Source organism: Pezoporus wallicus, unplaced genomic scaffold (assembly GCF_028554395.1).
Source record: "Pezoporus wallicus isolate ANWC-B61680 ecotype Strahan unplaced genomic scaffold, APGP_CSIRO_Pwel_v1 contig_1438, whole genome shotgun sequence".
NCBI classification, from domain to species: domain Eukaryota; kingdom Metazoa; phylum Chordata; class Aves; order Psittaciformes; family Psittacidae; genus Pezoporus; species Pezoporus wallicus.
The window spans coordinates 2871158-2898257 of NW_026638681.1; the positions used below are offsets into that span (position 1 = coordinate 2871158).

The window sequence follows — 27100 nt, forward strand, 5'->3', positions numbered from 1 at the left end:
TAATCTTTCAGGAGAGAAGTAGATATTTCTCCACTTTTTTTGCATACATAGTGTATTACTGTACACTGAAAGGTACACTGCAACAGACATTGATGTAATATCATTTTTTATATTTCTAAAACCTAATTTTCAGTATATTTTAAGTTATTTTAATGTTTCATTTGTGCTCACTACAGTTTTACAATCATGATAATTACGCATCTGGCATTGCAGACAAGTAGAATTATTTTCAGTATATTTTAGTGTTTTAATGATTCCTTTGAGTTTTCTGTACTTAGGTTCATGCTAATTATACCTGGCATTATAGATAGAGTAGTATTAATTAGGATTCTGTAAGAAATTTTGGAACTCTGCAGAGAATTACTATTTCTTTTTTAATTTGGAAAATATTTAAATTGTACAGTGAAACGGTAGAAGATTGTTTTCTGACCTACAAAAACTATGAATAATTAATACAGTCATCTTTAACTTATTGGGGTTAAACTTTGTAATCTTTCATGATAACTTAGGTATATATAAACGATAGGTTTATAAAATCCAATATATTTCCATCCTTCATTCTTTAAATATCCTTTCTTTATATATTTTATTTATACAAAATTTTATTATGCTAACATCTTTGGGTTATTGTTAGAAAACCTGCTGTTTAATCATTTCTATATGCACAAATGCAGGGCAGTTTTAAGTAAGCTGTGGAAACGTGTGAATTTAACTGAAAATCTCTCTTTAAAGTTCTGAACATCTCATCTGGGAAAGACTTCTGGGGAGCTGATGCTTCTTAAACTGAAGGTGTTTTAAGCATCACACTTTAAAATATATTTTAAGAGAGTTTATTCAAAGGTGTTTAGGTTAATTACTCCTAATTCTATGATTCTATGAAATGTAAGCATATGAAGTTATTCTACTAAATGCATTTTTAGCCACTCACTGAGGTTTCTTTCCAATTGTAAGAAACTTTTTCCCCTGAAAAGTCAAATCACACAGAATATACTTTTGCTGTGTGAATAAAGAAGGTGATCTGGAAGCCTAGTGGGGTCAGCCAGACTGAGATGGTGCAGCCAGGACTGTGTTATCTCTCTGTACATGTCATGTAGGATTTGCAGTGGTATATCCTTTAATATGTGTGTATCTGCTGCAGTGAAGTGAGGACCTCTGATTTATGGGAGACTGTTAGTCAGGATCTCTGGGGTTTTTACAGTCTCTTTTAATTTTGGTATCAGACTTGGCTGTGGCCTTGTGCTGCTTCTTTGGGGTTCTGATTTAGAGCTTCTAAATTACACCTAAACTAAATTAGTTTAAAATCAGTTGACTTCATGATGTTAACCATAAGACAGCACTGAGGGGCTGTCAGATCTAAAATGGTTTTACTTCCATGTGTATTGCTACCTACCCCAAATTCATTAAATTCTTATACTATAACCTGAAACTTCGTAAGATAGCTTTACCAGCCATTACCAGCTAGCCTGAGTGCTAGCCTGAACATGGGTGAGAAATTTTTGAATGCAGAAAGGTGAATTGAGAGTATTAGGTACAATACATAACTAGAATCCTGTGTTTATACTGCAGTAAACTCTCTTACTTAGTAGCTCATATATGCATGTGTGCTATTTATGTTCATATAGATGTTAGATATCTACTTTAATATCCATTTTGCAGGGTTTGGTTTGTTTTTCTTTTTAAACAAGGGAGTAATATAATCAAACAAATGGTATGTAGGTTCAATGCTGAAGCATGCTATGAACCCCTGTAATTTGGTTAGCATGCTCAGTTCTTGCTGTTACCATGAGAAATAAGCAAATGTGTTCTTCTGCAAAGAATTTCTGTGATTTCTTTTTGTTCTGGAATATTGGTCTTTGAATAGCTCTTAGTTTATGTGTCATTTATTTGTCTGTAAAATACTGATCTATATAATTTCTCAAATCCGTTCTGTTGTGTCAGTTTATGTATTTGACTTTATGACTAACTCCTTGATGGTATGCAGTACATTCTGGTTTCAGTGCAAACTGGGAGGCTGGCAGGGCAGTATGAGAGGTAAAATGGTCTCAAGAAAGCAGAAGACATCACTGAGATTAATTATTATCTTCTTCAAAATCCCTCTTTTGAAATACTCACCTTTCCTGTCATACTGCAGGCCATCCAGCGGGAAAAGCCTGAGAAGTACAGAAAACTGCAAGATGCCAGCAGATCAGCTGAGGCCCTTGTGGAACAGATGGTGAATGGTAATTACATGGGAGTTGATTTAGATAATCTTCTTAGGAATTTGATAAATGCACAGGTTCACATTTATCACAATATTAGCAAATACTCTAAATGGAACAGTAAAGTAATATTACCTTATAGTTCTTTTATTATTTCTGAATGTTAAATATCTTAATTAGAAAAGAGAAAAAGAAAAAAAAAAAACCTTAGCACTTCCGTACCATGAAAAGAAATGTGTGTAAAACTTGCTCACAGTAATGAAATGTATATTAACAATCTGTTCTGCTCAGAGACTTAAGTTGTAATCTTATTTTCTGAGTATACTAAGCTTTTGAAGGTGCATTAACTCATCTGAGTTAGAAAGCCCTGGAGGCATTGCTCTGAACAGTTTGAAAAAAGGGCTTTCTGACATATAATATACAATGTATGTTTTGTAATAAACATATTGCTATAATGATCGGTATCATAGAAGATACAACGTTTTGTTCGGCTTTGGGAGATATTTTTGGCATTTGGCTTTTCAAAGATAATAAATGTCAAAGCTTATACAATTAAAAAAAAATAGTTGTAAGTTTTTATTTTTATTATTGATTTAAAAAATAATTTGTTGCGTCTTCCTTTTGATCTTTTAAAACTTTTAAGGGAAAAAGAAAAATCAAAGGTAGATAAAAGTAAAATTATGATTGTCATGCCATTGTCCTTGCTATTTAAGAATATCTAACTTTGCACTAAAATATTCAACATGGGCCAACGTCCATCATATGATTATCAGAAATATAAATTTTGAATACACTGAGCTTGAGAACATTGAGAGCAGTTATTATAATGAATTATAATAATGAATTATATAATGAATTATAATAATTGAGAGCAATTATTATAATGAAGAACCAAAAATTTAATTGTTAAAAATTAAATACTTTGAGTTTGAGGCACTAAATGGCCAGGCTGAAAAAAAAATTGACAGAATCCTAAGATCATATTGCTTAAGTATGAAGGTACAATATTTTAAAAGTGACCATATTTATTGTGTGGGCTCTGTTTAATTACCATTGCTGTAACAACTGTTGCAAGGGTTCCCTTCCCAGGCTCAATGAATAGACTGAAGGGAGTCTGGTATCTTCTGCACACACTTTGAAATCATTTGGTCAGTTTTCCATGGCTTGATCATATGAAAAATTTTGACAATTTTTTTGTTTCCTGACTGAAAGAACTGGTTATATATAAAACTTTTAAGGCGATACTTGAAATTTGTTTGCTGCCACATCAAGGTTGTTTAGTCTGGGCATAATCCGTCTGCAGCACATTTAGCTGTACCCCACCCTTCCTTTGGCCAAGTGCAGACCTGAACTTCAAGAATTCAAGATTCAGTTTCTTCAGGTTATATATTATTTTTAGGTGACTAATTTAGGTTTTAGTTGCAGAACCCACTGGCTCCTTATATATTAGTTTCCTGGTACTGTACTACCTACCTTGCCTGGTATTGAGTAGATTAATATTTCATCTTAAATATTCTCATGTAGTTTTTATTCAAGGTGCTTTTGTTTTTTATCCTTCAGTCCATGGGCCCATGCTTATTCATGGTTTATAGATGTTCTGATCTCAGCTGTGGCTATATGTGCATATAAATATTTCCAGTATCTCCCAGATTGCACCTTTTTTTTTAGAAAGTACATCTTCCATTTGGGCTGCAGGTACAAGAAAGTCTAGCTATGCCAGCATGCTTGTTTCCTATCAACTGCTCAGAGCTCTGTATCATGCCATATACTGTGGCAGCCTTGGTAGGAAGAGTATTCTAGGCAAGGATGGCAGTTGCCTGTAAGAATGAAGATCCTTTCTTGTCCTGGTTTTAGGGAAGAAACAATTCCTTTAAAAAGAGAAACAGTTACCATGGACTTGAAAGCTAAAATATTTATGGGACTTCCAGCTACTCCACTGTTGCAAAGGCAGTTTGAAGAATAGCGTATGAAATGGTTAAATAATGCAGTAATCACTGCCAGGTGGGGTAATCACTGCCAGGTGGGATTGGTAGAAAGTAGAATCTCAAAGTATATTAAATCATAGAATCATATAATGGTTAGGGTTGGAAAGGAGCTTAAGATCATCTAGTTTCAACCCCTCTGCCATGGGCAGGGACACCTCACACTAAACCATATCACCCAAGGCTTCATCCAGCCTGGTCTTGAACACTGTCAGGGAGGGAGCATTCACAGCCTGCCTTGGCAACCGATTCCAGTGCCTCACCACCCAAACAGGAAAGAATTTCCTCCTTACATCCAATCTAAACTTCCCCTGTTTAAGTTTTAACCCATTACGCCTAGTCCTGTCACTATAGTCCCTAATGAAGAGTCCCTCCCCAGCATCCTTACAGGCCCCCTTCAGATACTGGAAGGCTGCTAGGAGGTCTCCACGCAGCCTTCTCTTCTCCAGGCTGAACAGCCCCAACTTCCTCAGCCTGTCTTCATACGGGAGGTGCTCCAGTCCCCTGATCATCCTCGTGGCCCTCCTCTGGACTTGTTCCAACAATTCCATACTATTTTTATGCAGAGGACACCAGAACTGTACACAATACTCCACGTGGGATCTCACAAGAGCAGAGTAGAGGAGCAGGATCACCTCCTTCGACCTGCTGGTCACGCTCCTTTTGATGCAGCCCAGGATACTGTTGCCTTTCTGGGCTGCAAACACACACTGAAGCCAGCTCATGTGAAATTTCTCATCAGCCAACACCCCCAAGTCCTTCTCCGCAGGGCTGCTCTGAATCTGTTCTCTGCCCAACCTGTAGCTGTGCCTGGGATTGCTCCAAGCCAGGTGTAGGACTTTGCACTTGGCATGGTTAAACTTCATGAGGCTAGCATCAGCCCACCTCACAAGCATGTCAAGGTCCCTCTGGATGGCATTCCTTCCCTCCAGTGTATCAACCGAACCACACAGCTTGGTGTCATCGGCAAACTTGCTGAGGGCGCACTCAATCCCACTGACCATGTCAGCGACAAAGATGTTAGACAAGACCGGTCCCAACAACAATCCCTGAGGGACACCACTCGTTACTAGTCTCCACCTGGACACTGAGCCATTGACCATAGCTCTTTGTGTGCGGCCATCCAGCCAGTTCTTTATCCACTGAGTGGTCCATCCATCAAATTGATGTCTCTCCAATTTAGCGACATGGATGCCAAGCAGGACAGTGTCGAACACTTTACACAAGTCCAGGTAGATGACATCAACTGCTCTACCCCTGTCCATCAGTTCTATAGACCCATCATTGAAGGCCAACAGATTGGTCAGGCAGGGTTTCCCCTTAGTGAAGCCATGCTGGCTGTCACCAAGCACCTTGTTGTTTTTCATGTGCCTTAGCATGCTTTCCAGGAGAATCTGCTCCAAGATTTTGCCAGGCACAGAGGTGAGACTGACTGGTCTGTAGTTCCCTGGGTCATCCATTTTCCCTTCTTGAAAATGGGGTTTATATCTCCCTTTTTCCAGTCATCACAAACTTCACCTGACTGCCATGATTTTTCAAATATGATGGCCAGTGGCTTAGCAGCTTCATTTGCCAGCTCCTTCAGGACCCGTGGATGGATTTCATCAGGTCTCATGGACTTGTGCACGTTCAGATTTTTAAGATGGTCTCAAACCAGATCCTCTCCTGCAGTGGGCCCAAGGTCTTCATTCTCACAGTCTCTGCATCTGCCTTCCAAAACTTGGGTGGTGCAGTCAGAGCCTTTGCCAGTGAAGTCCGAAGCAAAGAAGTCATTCAGAACCTCAGCCTTCTCCAAGTCCTGTGTAGCCAGCTCTCCTGAGAGCTTCCTGAGGGGGCCTACATTGTCCCTAGTCTGTTTTTTATTTGCTATGTACCTGTAGAATCCCTTCCTGTTATCCTTAACATCCCTAGCCAAGTTTAATTCTAACTGGGCCTTGGCTTTCCTAACCTCGTCCCTGGCTTCCCTATGCAGCTATGTATTTTCCATAGTAATTCAGCTATGTTTAGTCTTTGTGTGGCTTCTGGTAATAAATGTGGGACATACAGTTGTCTCCTGTGTTTTTGTTGCTTAAAAGTTTGGTTTGGGTTTTGGGGGATGGTATGGTTTGGTTTGGTTTGATTTTGGTTGGTTTATGTGTTTTTGTATTTTTCTTTGGTTGGTTGGTTGGTTGGTTGGTTCGGTGGTTTTTTTTGGGGGGATGTTGATTGCTGATTCATTAGAACAATAGGAAAGGATATAGCATGGGAGACTTTTGCTGAATGAAGAAAAAAAAAGAGCAGATTGACTATGCCTACTTACTTTCCTCTTCTAATGCTGGAAGTCTTTTTCGTAACATGGAAGGAGCGGTAATTAATGTGCCTTTATGCACATGTGGGAGGCATGCAGTTTATCATCTAATGAAGTACTATGTTATCTTGAATTGAAAAACTTTTTAACTCCCATAGTTTACAAATCCCCAGTTATGATGCTGCCGTCATTGTTCTGTGTGGTTCTTCCTTTAGGAAAACTAGCCAGTGATACAGTTGAGGACTGTCATGCATTTGTAGTTTAATCTGTAATTAAAAACTACACAAGGCAAACACGTTTAAGGGATAGATCACTTGAGAAGTAAATTGATGATATTTTTAACTGTATTGTTGTTTTTTACTTATTTTGTACCAATTAGATCTGGACTAATAATGATTAAACTCCTAAGATTTCAATTATGGTATCACTAAATTCTTGGCTTTACTTATATATAAAATGTGCTTTCTTGTTCCTTGTTGTCCTGGGTTCAGCAGTAGCAGTCATGTTTTTTCCTTTGTGGTAGCTGGTGCAGTGCTGTGTTTTGACTTCCAGCCTGAGAACAGTGTTGGTGAAGTCGATGTTTTCAGTTGTTGCTAAGTGATGTTTACCCTGACCAAGGACTTTGTGAGGCTCATGCTCTGCCAGGGAGGAGGGGAAGCTGTGAGGAAGCAGAGACGGGGCACCTGACCCGGGCTAGCCAGGGAGGTATTCCATACCACAGCATGTCATGCCCGGGGTGGGGGGTAACTGGGAGTTACCCAGAAGGACAGGGGCTTCCGGGTGGAACTCGTTTTCTTGGCTGGTGGTATCGTATTCTCTTCCCTTGTTATTTTCCCTTATCATTGTTGTAGTTGATAGTAGCGGTGGTGATTTCTGTTGTACATTGGTTGCTGGACTGTTCTTGTATCAACCCGTGGGAGTTGCACTCTTTCAATCCTCCTCCCCGTTCCTCCGGGAGCGGGGAAGGGGAGAGCCCCGGTGAGGGGGGGGACAGGGACCTCGATTGTTGTCAGCTCGGCACCACTCACTGGGAGTGAGTGAACAAGTTACCTGACTGGGTTTAAACCACGACACTTGTAAACAAGATTCTGAATGTAGGAGATGAAGTGCATAAATAGATTAGCACCTCTGGTTGATTATAAGAGCAAGTTCAGAATGGTGGTGAATTTCACTGTTGTAGCATTCATATTTATTTTCCTGGGTTTATTTTTACAGTGATGGGAGAAGGGAATAAAAAAAATAAGATTAAATTCTCGAGATAATAATTAGATTGGTTTATTTAGGGTTTCATTTATTTATTCCTTAGCACAGAGGAAAATATTCTGGGGAAATGTATTTTTACAGGGCACTATTCTTGCCTTTTGTAGATGCTATCAACTGTTGTCAGCAAAAATATTTTGCACTAGAAAGAACTGCCATCTCATACAGTGTAGCTATTCTTGTGTTTTAAGTAGTGAGTCTGGACATTGCAATTTGAAGGACATTTTCCATTACAGAAGAAATAATTTATGGTTTTGGTGGATTATTCTTTACCCAACCACTCATCTACATGGGCTGTGCTCTGCTTCTCTTTGTCTATGGTTTCTTAAAAGTATGGTGATTCTAATCAATGCAAACTTACCTCTTCTGTTTCCCACTGATTCTAAGAAAAAAATCTGTTCTATTTTTCTTTTCTACATTCTATTCTAAAACAGAATAAGAAATCTGTTGATGTGTGAGTGAAGCAGTTTAGCAGTTTGAGTGGACACTTGACCATTATAGTAGTTTAAAATAAAATAAATAGGGCATCAAAATGAATACTCGAGGAATTTTGGTAGGCAGCATTAAAGTGAATACAAATGAATTTATTGTGATAAACCATGGAATTGTTAAGTGCTACTGTTCTGTGGAAGAAATGTGTTATCTTGTGAATTACTATTTCATATATGCTTAGAAGTCAAAAGCTATAAAACCACAGATAGTATTACATTATTCTATCACAGAACCATAGCAAATGATAAATGCATTTAATAAGTTATACTTCATATTAAATGGCAATTACAAAGTACTTGCATGTAAGGTGCTGCACAATTAAAAATATTCACAGAATTTGTTATGTGCAGTACACAAGGTAATAAAATTAATGGATGCACTTCAGTTAATGATCTGCTTCTTCCGGGTACAGTGTATTTATTCACTGATTTTATCAGAAGCTTGTAGAATATGAAATATGAAAGATTATGAACCATTATTCCTAAAATAATATTGTTTTAGGGGAGAATGGGTTTTACATCGTTTCTACTCCTGCTTGTCAACTTTTGGTGTGTCTTGCCACCAGGAGTGAAACAGAGTAAGGGGATTGATGTTAAGAATGAAAAGTTGCAAAGGATAGTAAAGAAACCAGTACTTACCATGGAAGTAAGTTCCAAATTCTTATTTTTTCACCAATTAGCAAATAAAAAACGTTTAAATTATGCAGTCATAATATCAGCTACTCAAACAATTATTATTTTTTCTATGAGATTGAGGACTAGCTTTCTTCAAAATAAGACAAAATTCTATCAAATTTGCCCAAATGATTTCATGTGAAAGTAATGGACATTTTCTTACATCCTTCTGGAAATGGTGTATCGACATCTGATGGGCAACTTCGAGTTATCTAAGTGGACTATGAATTAAGAGAGTTTAAAAAATTCATCCTGTGGAGATTTTCAGATTATTCTTCCTTTCAGTATGATAATGAGTTGCCTAATGGAGGTGGACCTCTTCAATTTTTCACCAAACATATCTCTGCACACTCCAATCTTGTACTGTCCAGTTTAGTTACATGAAGAGAGAAGCATTTCTTCAGTCAACTGTGCACATGTGGAATCATAGAATCATTAAGGACCTTAAGATCATTAGTTCCAGCTCCCCTGCCATGGGCAGGGTCACCTCATTTAGTTTCTAAGTTTAGATATTAAAGAAAAGAATTAAGGAAAATTAAATAACATTACTTATTTTTATGTATAGAAATGTTAAGAAGGACATACGAGTGAAAAGAAGAGGAACTGATGAGTCTAAATTTTCATCTGAAATACAGTCCTCTCTGAATCCTTAAAGAAAATATAATGAAAATGTTTATTACATAAGAAAAATTAATGACTCTCCTTCCCCTGATAATCATAATCTTGCCTAAGGGTACTTTGAAACCTGTGGCAGCTAAAGAGAGAGGAAAGGAGGAATAAATAAAAGTAATGCTTTTGTATCTACTCTCCCAAACTCATAGGCCATGTCTTCCAGGTTCAGAGGTAAGCGTGAACACAGTGGCAGATATCTACTCTCTGTAATGTACATACAGCACTTTTACAATCAAAGTCACATCAGGACAGAAGCAATTGTTGAAATACAGCATAGCTAAAGGCTTGTCTTCTATATATGTGTTTGTTCTTGCTGTCAGTATGATTCAGTAACTGTGTGCCTTGTCAGCTTTGATTGGTTGTATTCAGATATGCTATGCTGTTCAGGTTTATGCTGCCTCTTCACATATTTCTATATGTTTATTAGACATTACATGTTAACAAAATGTAGTTATACATACCACATCTCCAGATAGAAACAAATGAACACAAAAGACCGGATCGCTGTTGGATTTTATTAGATATGTCAAAGTACCATTTACCTGTTTATGCTTAAAGGTTCATTTTATACTCTTGCTCAGCCTTTAAAATGTGCTATCCAGGTTCTGGAGTATAATGTACATATAGCTACTCCAGTCACCACAGTTGCCATTATCTCTCAGTGGTACTGAGCTTCCTATCTTCGTACTTTTTTGCTTGTATTTTTTAAAACTATGTACAATTTTCTTGGCTAGGGCAACACCCAGAAACAGAGAATGTCCAGGGAACTGCTATCAGGTACTGCACAGTCTGTTTCCAAGTGACTCTGAATGGAGTAGTCCTGAGCTGAATCCAGAATAGGATTCACTAGAGAACTGTGGTACTCCACAACTGACATGATCTGAGGTTATCATTTAGTGCTGTTTACCATATATCATGTATTACAGTCTTTCCTGAGAAAATTTGATTGCAGTAAATTTTCAGTACTTTTTTTTTTTTATTTAAGGCTTTTAGCTGTTATTGAGACTCCATTTCCTGTGTTATACCTTCAAAAAATTGCACCTGAACTTCACCATTTTTTATACCTGATCAGGAGTGCAGGTTGCAAACAAGATGAACCACAATGACAGTGTATCATAAAAGTGTAACACTGAAAGCTTTTGTCACATTTGCTTTTAAACTTGTTTTTAAGAAATAGAAAACTAGTGTATGTCTAAGTGATGATGTTATTAAAAATGTTCTTAAGCATAGAGGATTACTCAATGGATTGAGAGGATTATTAATTTTAAAATCAATATTGGTCTTATTGCTATGAGTTTCATTACATGTCATGACAGTTAAAAAGGTTAGAAATTATATTTGAACTTCCTCTGAAAAATAAATGAGATGCTTAAGTTAATATTATTTTGAACTCAGCCTGAGTTCAAGTTTCAGAATAACTATAAATGATGTTATTGTAAGACCTTTGCTTGCCTTTGATATGTATTGTCTTTCTTTCTTCACAGAATATATATAGCACTTTTACCTTTAATAGTTCTAAATAATTGCCTTGTCTGTAATAACTGAAGTCAGTCTTTTTTTATGAACTTTAATTCAAGCGTGATTATTGAACTATAGACAGGAATAGGCAAACTATAGCAGAGAATTCAAACCCTGTCTGAAAATAATCATAGAGTTGTCAGCTATGGTTTCTTGGCTCTCAGTCTTTGCTTAATATCTGTTAATGGACATTGTTGGGCATATGGGACTGGCCTAGATGGAGGTTTGATCTGATCATATATTTATTCCTGAATGCTTATAATATTTCTAAAATAATGTGTAGAGCAAAACTTGAGGATTGGATTATCAGAAACATTAAAATAACTGTGAAATATAGTTCCCATTCATTTAACTTGATGTTTTTATTAAAAAAAAAAAAACAACATTCTTGTACAATACAGACATCGTTTCCAAAATCCAGATGTCAGGCATTTTCTTATTTCTTACAACAGTTTTAATTAGCTTTATGTATTGTATCTCTACTTTCTGCTTTATTCCCATTCTTGTACTTTAAAGCGCTTTATAATTCATTCCCATAGCAACAAAAGTACCCTGGCAGCAACTTAAAATATTTTTCAAATGCTTTCTCCACTAATGTTTAACATCTGTATGTTCAGGACTGTTATTTGATGATAAATCATTAACTGGATTTACGAACTCTCAAATATAGAAATTGAATTGTTAAATTATTTTTCTTTTTTAAAATTTCTTTTCTTTGTGACTTATTTAAGTGTCTTCCTCTCTTGTTATCTTTCTAGAGGGTCTGAATGCTGACAACATTAGACAGGCATCAGAGCAGCTGAAGAGCCGCTGGATTGAGTTCTGTCAGTTGCTGAGTGAAAGACTGGCATGGCTGGAGTACCAAAATAACGTCATTGACTTCTACTCCCAGCTGCAGCAACTGGAACAGACAGCAGTTACTTCAGAAAACTGGCTGAAAGCACAACCTACACCAGCAACAGACCCTGCTACAGTAAAAACTCAGCTGGAAAAATGCAAGGTTAGAGATCCTTCTCCAAGTTCTTCATTATATTGTACTTCATAGGTGTTCCAACAGTGGGCCACACTATGATCTGCTTTATGTAAAAGTAGAAAATGGATTCTTTATCTTTCCAGGGTAATTATTGAAAATATTTATTTAAGGAAAGGAAAGGCTGGTAAAGAAACAAAGAAGCAATAGGACATAACATATTGGTATTTAAAGGCCTGCACCAAATATTTCTTTATTAAGATACTTAGATATCTAAAGCCAGGGAACTATTCTTGTAAATTCTTCTTGTTTTTTTTTTTTGTTTTTTTTTGATTTTAAGAATCTGTCTTTGATTCTTCATTAAAAAGCTCTGTCATAAGGATCTGAGCCAGAAAATTGTCTTCATAGTGAAGTCCAAAATTCTGCCATATCACACTGTTGTACTTGTTACCCTATTTGATGCACTGTGGTACTGTAGTTGCATGGAGGAATAATCTTCTGTCATCAGATGACACGAGTAGAGCAGCTGTACAAAAAAAGTCACACCAGTTCACTGATTATTCTAAGTTTTTGTGCTGCACCATCATAGAAATTTCCTTACCTCTCCTATTGTAGACAGTGCTGTAGGTGTGGATAATTTACAAAGTAATATTGTTTGACAGGAATCTATTGAGATGTAGTAACAAATTATAAATTGCATGACATACTTGTAGTAGTCTGACTTTATGAAATCTCTGGCTGCAGAGCTGAAGCTGAAAACAATGTTTGAAACCCAAATTTAGATCTAGGCTACTGTTTTGAAAACAATGTTTGAAAAACCCAAATTACAATGATCTACATTTGGCTTACTTTCCTTATTTCTCTTTACACTACTTCTGTTTTCAGGCATTTCCGAGCTGGCATTGTGTGTACAGGAGTTCCCTGTTTTCTTGCGAAAAACTTCCCTTAAGAGTACCTCTACAATGATCTGTACATTTGGCTTACTTTCCTTATTTCTCTTTACACAGTGTGTACAAGGTCTCATGAAGGTGTAATGGCACAGCCTCATTGTTCTCTAGAGCTTCCTGAGAAGGGGAAGTGGAGAAGGAGATGCTGATCTCTTCTCCCTGGTATCCCATGACAGGACATACGGGAATGAACCAGGGGAGGTTTAGACTGAACATTAGGAAGCATTCTTTACCAAGAGGGTGGTCAAACACTGGAACAGGCTTCCTAGAGAGGTGGTCGATGCCCCAAGCCTGTCAGTTTTTAAGAGCCATTCAGACAATGACCTTAACAACATGCTTTAACTTCTGGTCAGACTTGTATTGATCAGACAGTTGATGATCCTTGTAGGTCCCTTCCAACTGAAATATATCTTCTCTCTTCTCTCTCCCCTCTCTCTTCTCTCCATATTCTTGTCTCTTGTCTCTTCTCTTTTACAATATGCATGCAATTTTAATGTACAATCTGTCTTATTTTCACAGTATCGCAGTATCACAGTATGCTAGAGATTGGAAGGGACCTCAAAAGATCATCTAGTCCAATCCCCCTGCCGGAGCAGGAACACCTAAATAAGTTTACACAGGAATGTGTCCAGGCGGGTTTTGAATGTCTCCAGGGAAGGAGACTCCACAACCTCCCTGGGCAGCCTGTTCCAGTGTTCTGTCACCCTCACTGAGAAGAAGTTTCTTCTCAAGTTTAAGTGGAACCTCTTGTGTTCCAGTTTGGACCCATTACCCCTTGTCCTATCATTGTTTACCACTGAGTAGAGCCTGGCTCCATCCTTGTGACACTCCCCCTTTATATATTTATATACACTAATAAGGTCACCCGTCAGTCTCCTCTTCTCTAAACTATAGAGACCCAGCTCCCTCAGTCTTTCCTCATAAGGGAGATGCTCTAATCCCTTAATCATCTTCATTGCCCTGCGCTGGACTCTCTCCAGCAGGTCCCTGTCCTTCTTGAACTGAGGGGCCCAGAACTGGACACAATATTCCAGATGCAGTCTCACCAGGGCAGAGTAGAGGGGAAGGAGGACCTCTCTCGATCTACTAACCACCCCTCTTCTAATACACTCCAGGATGCCATTGGCCTTCTTGGCCACAAGGGCACAGTGTTGGCTCATGGTCATCCTGTCGTCCACTAAGACCCCCAGGTCCCTCTACCCTACACTGCTCTCTAACAGGTTGTTGCCCAACCTATACTGGAACCTGGGGTTGTTCCTGCCCAGATGCAGGACTCTATACGTTCCCTTGTTTTCTTTGTGTCTTACACTACTCACATGATAATGTCATGTGAAAGTGACTGTAAACAATGGTGCAAATCAACAATCATATTTGGAGCAGAGTAACTGCTTTGTGAGAAAATACTAAAAATTTTGGATTTGTTCTTACTGTAACTGATGTAGTTGGAAGCAAAGCAGTTGCTTAATGTGCATTAAACCAGTGGAAATTCCATGCCACTAGCGATTTCATTTGTTGGACAGCTTTATCTTGATTTTTTTTTTTTTTTTTTTTTGTTCAAACATGCAGGATGAAATCATTCGAATGTCAACCCTTCAGCCTCAAATTGAACGGCTAAAGGCTCAAAGTCAAGCACTCAAAGAGAAGGAGCAAGGGCCAGTGTTTCTAGATGCTGACCTGGCTGCTTTTACCAGTCATTACCAAAAAATACTTGCTGACATGCATGCCAGAGAAAAGCAGCTACAGACCAGTAAGTGTTCATGACAAGAATTCAGTTTGTCTGTCTAGCATGCAAAGAGAAGTTGTATGTATTTTGCTTTCCTACTTTTATATTTGCTTTTGACATGCTAAACCAGTAATACAATCTATGTGGCTTTTTTTTTGCAATTGAATTAGTCTTTGATAAATTATCAGTGCTTTATATATTTTATATTAATAGGAAAAAAAGAGAAAGTACACTGTTCAGAAGCAAAGATTATACTCAGTGTGATTCTATCATCATGCAGCCTTGACTGCATGTTTATGGACAAGATTCAGTGATATTTTTTAGCAACATAAAATTGTCTTTGTTTAGCCGGGTTATAAGACAGGCCTGTCCACCTCTGTCAGTAGAGAGGAGAGAGAGTTTAATTGCAGAAGTGAATTTGCTCTAGATTTTCATAGAGTAGAAATTTAACTTCATAAAGCTCATCAAAAAGAGTAGATACTTCAGTAGCATCTAGTTTTTCATCATGTGGTACACTGTTATCTTATGCAACATAGAATATATGACTGCAATTATAATTTTTTAACCATATTTGTCATAAAATCCATTTTACAAAAGGGAGAAAATGCTATACCAAAATAGAAAGTTTAATTTATTCCATTTTAAAGAAACAGAGCATGTCAGTGACTACTGTACGCTTTCTGTATTTGACTATGAAATTAAAAAAAAAGAGTATTGGACAAAAGCTATAAATGTAATTTTTGTCAACAGCAAAAAGATTATTTGCCCCTTAAACCAGTATCTCTAAATGGCTGTCCTGTTTGAAATTAGTCACAGTGCTAGCTCCTATTAGTGGATCTTTATAGTATTAATTCTAAATTCTTTCACAGAAACCTTTGGATTTTTTTTCAACACTGCATTATTACACTGCTGTAGTTATTTCATAGGTGTACACATATGGAAACTGAAGAGGTTATGATGCATAGAAGAGCTAAAGAAATAAAATGCAAGTGTGTCACAGCAAGTGATGAAAAAATGACCTGTAGAAATTTAGTATTAAGGACTGTAAAGTTTATTCATGCCTCTAAAGTCAACATACACAACTAGTAACATTTAAAAACTGTAAATGCTACACTGTTATATATACTGAAAACCATTCTGCCAAGGAGAAAATATGGTAAATGCTAGCTTCTTTATGATTTCTTCTATATCCAGTTTTGTGCAATTGCTGGTTTTGTTTCACCTAGTTTTACTATAGTGAGACCTTAGGAACTAACCAGTTGGTTGGTTCTGTAAGATGAGTAGTGTTCACTGCCTCAACTGTAATGCCACGAAGCAGGCTCTTCCTGGCTGTAACTACTCATTCCCACTCCTCTTCTGCAGCATGCTCCTCCAGGGCCCTGGCCTGCAGAAGCAGCAACTGTCTTGAGGTGGCAATGTTGACAGACCAGGGAGAGTCTCCTAAGCTGCTAGAGAACAGAAGTCTTTGAATCAATATTTCATGCAGCCCTCGTCAGTTGTTATTATTTTATGTAGCTGCCCTGTATCACAGGTGCTTCATATCAAACAGTTCAACTGTCAAGATGAGACTGTCCTATTCCATAGAGTACATACCCATAGTGATGTTTTAGGTGAGATAATTACGGAAGTCATAATTTATCTGCAGAAATTTTATACAATTTTATCCAAAATGCAACTTCCTTTCATAACTCTGCTGTAGATATGAATGATCGTGCTTGGGATACTGTGCTAGGTCTGATCTCAATTCAGGAAAGTCTTATGAATCAAAAAATCTGAAGCTGTAGTATAGAAAATTTGTCTCTGATTCTGAGCTTCTTCTCCTTTCTTCAGTGACTGTTTTTCTTGTTGAACAGATAGAGAAAAGGCCATAGCCCATGTCTTTGTAGCCTTAGTTTAATAGAAAATGTTAAAATTTTGCTACAGCATTTTAAATATTTCCATCTTTTATTTGTATAAATTATTTGCAATTAATTATTGCAGTCCTAAAGACTGAATGGTGTTTTGCAGATCAGTGGTAGTATTTGTTCCTTTTTTGTTCCTCTACAGATAATGTACATGTGCCAGAAAGATGTTTTGTTTTTTTTTTTTTTTTTTAATTCATCATTAGGTCATTTTTTTATGGTAAAAGGATTTTTGATTTATCATTAGGGGTTTGGGAGGTTTGTTTTTTTTGTTGTTTGTTTATTTGACTTTATTTATATATATTTAAACATATATATATTACATTACTGCATTATATTTTCTGATGGATAAGGGTATTTAGCTGTTCCATTCTCAAAGGGAATTTTTTTCCCTAAAAAAGTTTTCTCTAGGCCTAGGACACTATCTCCCTCAAATATTTTTTTGTTTGGTTGGGTTTTGATGTTTTTTTTTTTTTTTTTTAAGGTGGTGCTATTGTTTTGAGATTTTTTATGTTCAAGGGTACTTAGTTGTTTCCCAATGCTGCACATAGATTTCTTAATAAAATATTATTAAAGATGAACTCAGGTTTTCTCATATGTTTTTCTTCCTGATCTGATTAGCATTTACAGTTATAAAACCTAATTTAAAGCTAATTCTAAACCCTATCAGCTTGTTTTTCCACTCTTTTGCAATGTTTTTTTATGGAAGAAATACACTTCATAAAATATGAGGGAATAAGACCTCATTTTTCTTTGTGGAATGTCTGTATATCCGTAGGTAATTGATCCTTCTGTGTCCATTATTATAGCTCTTCCTTCTTCCCAGACCCATTTGGAGTAATTTCTAGAATACTGGTATATAGAAAAAATAGAGGTCAGACAGTAATGTACATAAGGGAGTGAAGTGGACAATCGTGGCAATAATTTGAGTATGAATAATGTGACTTCCCAAGGAGATTCTTTGTTTTATAATTACAGTAGTGAAAAATGAGGAATTGAACTTTTTATTTACGTCTCTTGAAATTAACTGCGGCTGTGTCAGAGATGTTTTTAAGGAACAGCCAGCTCCACTTCCTGTTCCCTCTCAGCACTGGGAGAGCTCTTAGTGTTGGGTTAATAAATACTCCCTGCTTTAAGCTACCTCCTATGTGGCAACTGATTCATTCCAGCATTCCTCTTGCTCTGTGACTGGACTAAACTCCATTAAGGTGCTTCTGCTTTTTTTTACTTCCTGCGTTGAACTCTTACCCAGCTATGGTCTTCAGTGAGAAACATGTTCTCAATTTGATAAGACTGTTCTGCAGAGGGGTTTTAGGGAGTGTCATTAGATTTGTCAAAAGTAACTAAAAAAAAAGCAAAAATAAAACTTTTGTGGCAGCTGAAATTAAGGATATCAAGATGGAAGTGGCAAAGGGAAAGTCATCTTTATTTCCTTTTTTTCTGCTTTGTAAATTCGTGCACTGTGCTTTTTTTTCAAATTCTGATTCTATGTTTGCAGGTTCAGTAATTCCCAATGGTGAAGTTATCATTGTTATCGTTGTTATAATTATAGATGATCAAATATTCAGGAGAAACAATGTTTCTCCTATTTTTTTTCAAGAAGGACTTTAGAGAGTTTTTGCCTTCTATATCATGTCAAGATTCTTGAGAGTTTTTGTTTACCCATTCCCATGCTTACAGTAATTTTGCATGTACATCTGCTTCTCTATAGATATTCTATATATATTCTATATATATATTCTACTCTATATATTCTTTTTTATATATATATTCTATATATATTCTTGTACATATATTATTCTGCATATACATTTGCTTCTCTACCTAATCTGCTACTACGGTATGTTAAAGTGGCTTACATTACATACATGCAAGTCAGTCTTGGCATAATTTTATAAGACAACAAACCACAGTAACCATAACAGTAAGATGACCCTTTTGAGTCTTAATTAGTCATTTGTCTGCTTTTTTTGCTTAAACTTTGAATTGTTAAATTATTTTCATGCTTTAAGAATCTTAGAGAGATAGGTTATAAGTGTCAGTCAAATCGTTACGATACGTATAATAATTTTTCTCCAACCTTTGCATACTTGAGGAAGAAAAATATAAGTGTCCTGTCCTGTAAATTTCATTACTGTTCAGTTTTGATGAATAAAGTTTGCTTAATTTTCTTTGAATGTCCTTTTTGAGTTGAACGTACACCACAGTTGTGCGTAAGAAAATATTATTTAAATAAGTAACATGCAAGCAATTTCATTTTTGTTTTGCATCCATTTCCTCTGGCAATTATTTTTTATTTAAATAAAGAACAAAAGGACAAAGCAACCTGTGAAATTAATATGTAAGAGATAATGTCTTCTGCTCTTTTCCTTTATAGTAAAAAATGAAAATTTATAAGGGTGGGAAATAAAAATCTCCTAAATAATTTTGTATCTTTAAAAGATATTTACTTGTATCTTGTAGAACTGGAGGAAGACTTCCCTTTTGTTTCTTTTAAGAACTTGATAGATGAGAGAATTGGAAGTGTAAAGCACTTGCAGAATATTGTTTGTGTATTATACAATATTCCTTATGATTCCACTTTGAGAGTTTCTGGTGAGAGATGTGGGAGAAGGGAATCACAACTTTTATGAAGTCATCAATATAAAGACTTTGATGAATAGCTTCAAGTAGTCGTATTATAAAATAAGCAAAACAAAGTTGTGGGAAAATCAGCATGGTTTTAAACTGCAGTTACTGCTGAGGAGATATTTATGGGAAATACATGCAGTACAATCTAGTTCATTCATTTCAGGGAATAAGTCTTTACTAATATGATCCCATAGATTATTGTCTTTCTTCTTATTTCAAAATGATTATGACAAACAGTGGTATATTTCCTCACTGTAGGAGACAAACATTGCAGTATATCCACTGTGATTTAATAGTTGTTGAGATAATTGTGTTCTCATTTCATTTCTGATTTGGGAAAAGTGTTTTGACTGGAAAATCTGGTCAAAAAAGGAAACTGGGAGGAAAGATTAAAAAGTATTTTACCTGTTTGGAAAACTATTTTCACATGTTTAACTATTTCTACCTATTAAAAGTAAATCCTAATCAAATATCTATCTGCACATTTTATTTCCAGTTTAAACGCTTTCTCTAAAATAAATATACAACTGTAAATATATTTGCCTGTCAGATCTCAAGGGTTACAGTGTTAGTCACACCAAAATGCATTGCCTACAAATGGAGCAGATTAATGCGACAACATTTTCCTATTATGAATGGGAACTATATTCTGATATTTCACAGTAATGTATTTGTATTTTCCCCCCGTGATATTTTGTTACAGTTCTGTCTTTGGTCTAGTTTATCTGTAGCTGCGGTTGCAGATGTGCTCTATCTTTCTACCAATTAAAATTTTCATATAATATAGCAGAATCCGTATTAATGCACTGTGGTCATCATGCGGACATTAATCCACAAACATGAAAATTATGAAATGTTGTCAATCTCAAAAGAAATCCAAACAAACCAAAAAAAACCCCACAAATTCAGAAACAAACCAACACTCACCCCCCATGGAAGAAAAAAACCAAACCTAACAAGCCCCCAAAACTCCAGCTAGAAAAGGGACATTGAAAAGTAGTATTTCGCTACTTGCTCTGGAACATTGAAATAGGAAACCTATTATTTCACTCAACTTAAAAGTGCTTTTTAAATAGAACACTTAATAACCAAATTGGAAAGATGCTAGCTTGATTAAATGAACATCTGTGATCTTACTTGAAGACGTACTTAGTCCTTCTACTGGCAGAGAACATAACTCATTAAAATTGAATGAAACAATTTTATAGACAGATAGGAACAGCCTCACGCTCACAGGCCCTTGTTCTCATGGGTGACTTCAACCACCCTGACATCTGTTGCAATGATGGTACGGCCTGGCACAAACAATCCAGGAGGTTCCTAGATTGTGTGGAAGACAACTTCCTTCTGCAAGTAATAGACGAGCCGACAAGGAGAGGTGCCATGCTTGACCTCGTGCTCACCAACAGGGAAGGGCTCGTTGGAAATGTGATGCTCCAGGACAGCCTTGGATGCAGCGATCACGAGATGGTCGAATCTGAGATCCTCAGGGCAGTGAGGAGAGCGTGCAGCAAGCTCAGTGCTCTGGGCTTCAGAAGAGCAGACTTTGGCCTCTTCAGGAACCTGCTTAGGAAGGTTCCATGGGATATAGCCCTAGAGGGCAGGGGGGCCCAAGACTCTTGGTTGATATTCAAGGATCACCTGCTGCAAGCTCAGTAGGGTTGCATCCCAGCTAGAAGGAATTGCAGGAGGAAGGCCAGGAGACCTCATTGGATGGATAATGAGCTGCTGAGGAAACTTAGAGGGAAAAAAAGGCTTATAAAAAGTGGAAGTAAGGACAGGTGGCATGGGAAAATACAGGGAAGGTATTTGGTCTCGGAAGCTAGGGACCAGATTAGGAAAGCTAAGGCCCAGTTAGAATTAAACTTGGATAGGGATGTTAAAGATAACAGGAAGGGATTCTATAGGTACATTGTGAATAAAAGAAAGACTAGGGACAACATGGGCCCCCTCAGGAAGCTATCAGGAGAACTGGCCACTCTGGATGTGGAGAAGGCTGAGGTTCTGAATGACTTCTTTGCTTCGGTCTTCACTGGCAAAGGCTCTGACCACACCACCAAAGTCCTGGAAGGCAGATGCAGAGACTGTGAGAATGAAGACCCTAGGCCCACTGTAGGAGAGGATCTGGTTCGAGACCATCTTAAGAACCTGAACGTGCACAAGTCCATGGGACCTGATGAAATCCATCCGTGGGTCCTGAAGGAGTTGGTGAATGAAGGTGCTAAGCCACTGGCCATCATATTTGAGAAATTATGGCAGTCAGGTGAAGTTCGTGATGACTGGAAAAAGGGAGATATAAACCCCATTTTCAAGAAGGGGAAAATGGATGACCCAGGGAACTACAGACCAGTCAGTCTCACCGCTGAGCCTGGCAAAATCTTGAAGCAGATTCTCCTGGAAGGCATGCTAAGGCACATGAAAAACAACAAGGTGCTTGGTGACAGCCAGCATGGTTTCACTAAGGGGAAACCCTGCCTGACCAATCTGTTGGCCTTCTATGATGGGTCTATAGAACTGATGGACAGGGGTAGAGCAGTTGATGTCATCTACCTGGACTTGTGTAAAGTGTTCGACACTGTCCTGCTTGGCATCCTTGTCGCTAAATTGGAGAGACATCAATTTGATGGATGGACCACTCAGTGGATAAAGAACTGGCTGGATGGCCGCACACAAAGAGCTGTGGTCAATGGCTCAGTGTCCAGGTGGAGACCAGTAACGAGTGGTGTCCCTCAGGGATTGTTGTTGGGACCGGTCTTGTCTAACATCTTCGTCGCTGACTTGGACAGTGGGATTGAGTGTGCCCTCACAAGTTTGCCGATGACACCAAGCTGTGTGGTTCGGTTGATACGCTGGAGGGAAGGAATGGCATCCAGAGGGACCTTGACACACTTGTGAGGTGGGCTGATGCCAGCCTCATGAAGTTTAACCATGCCAAGTGCAAAGTCCTACACCTGGCTTGGAGCAATCCCAGGCACAGCTACAGGTTGGGCAGAGAAGAGATTCAGAGCAGCCCTGTGGAGAAGGACTTGGGGGTGTTGGCTGATGAGAAATTTCACATGAGCTGGCTTTAGTGTGTGTTTGCAGCCCAGAAAGGCAACAGTATCCTGGGCTGCATCAAAAGGAGCATGACCAGCAGGTCGAAGGAGGTGATCCTGCCTTTCTACTCTCTCGTGAGACGTCACTTGAATTATTGTGTACAGTTCTGGTGTCCTTAACATAAAAAGGATGTGGAACTGTTGGAACAAGTCCAGAGGAGGGCCACGAGGATGATCAGGGGACTGGAGCACCTCCCATATGAAGACAGGCTGAGGAAGTTGGGGCTGTTCAGCCTGGAGAAGAGAAGGCTGCGTGGAGACCTAGCAGCCTTCCAGTATCTGAAGGGGGGCTGTAAGGATTCTGGGGGTGTACTGTTCATTAGGTACTATAGTTATAGCACAAGGGTAATGGTTTAAAACTTAAACAGGGGAAGTTCAGACTGGATCTAAGGCGGAAGTTCTTTACTGTAAATCTGGTGAGGCACTGGAATGGGTCACCCAGGGAAGTTGTGAATGCTCTATCTGTGGTGGTGTTCAAGGCCAGGCTGGACAAAGCCTTGGGTGACACAGTTTAGTGCAAGATGTCCCTGCCCATGGTAGGGGGGTTGGAGTTAATTGATCTTAAGTTCCTTTCCAACCCTAACTATTCTATGATTCTAAAACATTTGCAGTGCTTGTGTGGTTTTAAAAGTAAAATTATTATTATTGCCAAACTTTCAGGATGAGAGTTTCATGTGGTTTGGTGGAGTTTGCTGTAACAGCGAATCCTGTATTTTCACCTTTTCTGAGGTACTCTTTACTGTCCAGACCAGCTAGATATTTTATATAGCTCCTTGACTCATATGTTAGTCCTAAGACTTGGTTTTCATTTATAGAATACTATTTATAGAAGTCAAACATTGCATCACAGACCTCCATATTTCCAAATAAAACTGATCTTAAGAATGGTATACTCCTTTAACATGTCTGAGCTGTTGAAATCATATCTCCATTCATTTGAAGTGATGTGTTTAAATGCATATTCTATTCTGAAGTAGGAATTGTTTGGATTAAATAAATCAAAAATAGTATAAATCTCACCAAGAAAATAAAAGGATTTAGAATGCTATTCCATGAGATGGAAAATGTTTGTTTTTTGTGTTTCCAAGAATGTATTACTATTGGTTTCTGTGTAAAGAAAGTACATCACAAGGAAAGAAATTTTTGTCTTTTCTGGTACCAAGTCCTATCTTCTGTAAATCCCCAGATGTGTGTGATATATCAGATCAGCCAAGGTTTTTATATACAACGTGCATACTCCACAACAGAGAGCTTCAATGACGCTGATTTTAGTATGTCATTTGATGCCTGAATTTTTAATTATTTTTTTTTTTGTAGCATTCTGTTGATCACTAAAATATTAGGTTAATCTGGAGTATATTTAATTCTGAGAATGTAAGCAAGCTTGCATTTAAAATCTTTGTGTTGTTTGTTAAAATGTTTTTTTGGAAACCTATGTAATTTCTAAGAGCTGTCTTTTCTGACATACCAGTGACATACAGGAGATGAATAGGTGTAATATTTTTTTGAGCTTCTATATTCTTCATTATTATGTGGTATAAATTGGAAATGCTTCATTTCCAACTAACCATACTATTTGCCTTCACTTTTTTCAGCGACCAGAGAAGCAAATGTTGTTGAGGGCAGAGGGAGTATCTCTGCTAATGACTTGCTCATGTGTTGCCAGATGTTGTCTGTTTACAGAAGCTGTAATGTTGGCACAATAAGCACAGTTCAATGAAATTCAACTTTTATGCAAAACAAAGATTAATTTTCTAACAGGTGTCTTAAAGAGAACATTTTACTTGAACAGAAACATTAAACACACAAACATGGGCCATAAAAGTGAATGTTATTTCTTACTGCATTTCTGAAATTAGGTTCTGGATTAAGTACAATAGTTTGTTTGTTGATCTCTAAGCACACATATTTAAACAAGCTGTCTTCGCCATATAACTAGTCGCGTGGCCTATGACAATAGAGTCAAATGACACACACCTGATAAAACAACAGAGATATCATAAACTTTACAATGAGTGTATTCATTCTTCAGAAGTTTTCTGCCTCCACAATTTTTTGAAAAATCAGATACTGACATATTGGACCTGTTGCAATCTGTTGCAAAATAGCCATTGGCTTCAATAAAGCTTGGTCATTTATTCTTTTGTCAACCATCTTCTATAAGAAAACAGAATAATGAAGCACAAAATTATTTTATTTCTTTCCTTTTTCTTCCCCATTGAATGTAGTTTCTGACAGTTTGCCTCCTGCACACTACAAAGAGACTATGAACACTATACTTGTGTGGATCCAGCAGTCAGAAACTAAACTCTCCGTGCCTCAGGTTGCAGTTGCTGAATATGAAATCATGGAGCAGAGACTCAGGGACCTCAAGGTGAGTGGTCAGGCTGTGGGAACAAATATCTCAAACGAAAAGTTTGGAGAGACAGAACCCTTAGTTGTCATGAATCTGCTGAAGCCTGTGGGTCTTGAGTGAATTATACCCATTCAAGTTTCAGGCAAGGGCTTCAGGAGACAGTGGATACTCACATGATCCTTAAAGGGTTGAAAATGTTCCTCATTAGTGAAACCAATTTTCTAACGTATTAAACATGTTAAGCAAAAGCCATGTCCCCATGATATATAAATTGTTTTTTTTATGATAGCTCTGGGAGTTAAGTATAGATTTAGCTAATTTCATTTTCCAGTGCTGACATGGAAAATTGATGTGATTGTGATTTGTAAAATGCTGCACAGTCTTTGTTAGATTTCCTGTCAGATTTACAAGCAGACACAAATGTGGAACAAGTTTGCCAGTGAGCGCAAACCTTCTCTGCATTTTAATGTTTGATGTTGTTCCACTATTGGATGGATAAGCAGCATGTGGTTTGATGCAACTATTAATGCACATTCAGAAATAAAAAGTAGGATATAGAAAAAAGTTAGATGCAGCAAACTGGGAAAATAATTGTGAAAGTGTATTATCATCGAAAATTTTAAGTCATAGAAGCAGGTCTAAGTTTATTCTTTCTCTCCATATACTGTCTGAGTCTTTTGAGCATGTAATCATTAGAGGCATAGTAAATTCCTGTCTCAAATTAATGAAGTGTATGTGTATCACCTCTATTAACGAGTATAAACACCTCTGGTTAATATTCTCAGTTCAACTAAAAAATCTACTTTCCAGTTTCTGTGAGAAAAGCAATTCTAAATTGCTCAATAGAATACGTCATTGGATAATTTAGCAAAGGTGACATACATTTTTAGTTTTCAGTCCTTTCTTCAGCAATTTCATGTATGTTTGTAAAACAAAGAGAATTGCTGGACACATGAATTGGGTCACCATTTGCTTCTTATTCATAGGCTCTACAAAGTTCTCTGCAAGAGCAGCAAAAGGGCCTGAACTATCTCAGCACAACTGTGGAAGACATATCCAGGAAAGCCCCTGCAGAAGTCAGCCAAAGATATCGATCAGAGATTGAGGTGATCCTTGGCCGTTGGAAGAAATTATCAGCGCAGCTGGTGGAACATTGCCAAAAACTTGAGGAGCTTATGACCAAACTCCAGCGATTCCAGGTTAACCAAACTTTTTCAGCTTCAGCTACTACGTGTCAGTTTGTGGCTGTGGGACTAGCCCAGAATGCATGATAAATGGCAATAAAAATGCAGAAATTAATACCAAAGTGAAATATCAGAACAGTGCTTAAAACATATTAAAATGTGTGGTTGATTTTGGTAGATCCAAGATTATACTTTGAATTCTGATTTTATGCCTATTTCTGCCAATGTTGTTTCAATAGGAAAACAGTGAAATTGTGACTAATATTCCTCTACTTAGTTTTTAAATGTAGCTGAAGTACTTTTTCATGCCCCTGAAGTAGCTCTAACCATACTGGCTCTAATGGACTAATTTGCATAACTAAGTAATGTGGTAGTATCTCGGCAGAGTTGCCAGAAAGCAGAAGAGTACATGACTTACACGATTGTGTGAATTTAGAATGATATTTAGAATGACAGCATTTTACTCTTCTACTGTTTCTGTCATTGTGAAGATCTCCTATTTATACTTATTTGTAAACCACATCTATTAGCATTACATGGGATGTCTATGACCTAGATGTTATCAGATTTAAAAATCAGTCAATTTTTAACATAATCCTGGTCTATTTCTATATAATTTCAAGGGCAGATTTCAAATAAGTCAGATCAACTAATCACAAAACCAGAAGGCATTTTTATGTTTTTATATGCTTTTCTCTCCTTGTCCCCATGAAAATGAATACTTGCATACTTATGGAGGATATTGCAAAGAAAATTCTGAAGGTTGTGGTCCTGCAGCTTTGCTCAAAGCTGTGTTCTCACAGTGTGTTTCTTCTCAGTGTTGTCTCTCTGCATTCCTTCTAGTCACATCAAATATTTCTGTCCTTGACTTTGGTTTGCTGGTAGTGGAACATGATACACGATTAGCTCCATGTTGTACATTATAATTCAGTAGCATGTGAACTGTAATTGGTATTTTCAGCTTAACTCAATAGAGTTGTCTGCTTAGGAATAAACTTTCTGACAAGGTATTCCTTACACTTCTGCTTTTGTAGAAGAAAAAAAGCTTCTTAGAGAAGAAAAAAGGTACTTACTGTCATGCTATTCTTCATCAGTTAAGCAGAATGAGCCAAAAAAAAGGAGGAAACATTTGTAATTTAGCTACTGAAGTGCCACATTGCTCTAAATTGTAACTTTGGCTCCATCAGAGCTACCTCTCTGATGTTTGAAG

At 37.4% G+C, this 27100-nt stretch overlaps 1 protein-coding gene across 15 annotated transcripts in view; it reads left to right on the top strand.

Moving 5' to 3' along the window:
* DMD (dystrophin) overlaps window positions 1-27100 on the top strand; it is a 1199681-nt gene that overhangs the window by 494138 nt on the left and 678443 nt on the right. For all 15 annotated transcript variants that reach the window (XM_057411860.1, XM_057411861.1, XM_057411863.1 and 12 more), the window contains 5 exons: window positions 2132-2219; window positions 11842-12083; window positions 14567-14747; window positions 24579-24724; window positions 25693-25905. In XM_057411860.1, coding sequence (XP_057267843.1) covers window positions 2132-2219; window positions 11842-12083; window positions 14567-14747; window positions 24579-24724; window positions 25693-25905 — 870 coding nt within the window. The remainder of the gene's footprint in view (window positions 1-2131; window positions 2220-11841; window positions 12084-14566; window positions 14748-24578; window positions 24725-25692; window positions 25906-27100) is intronic.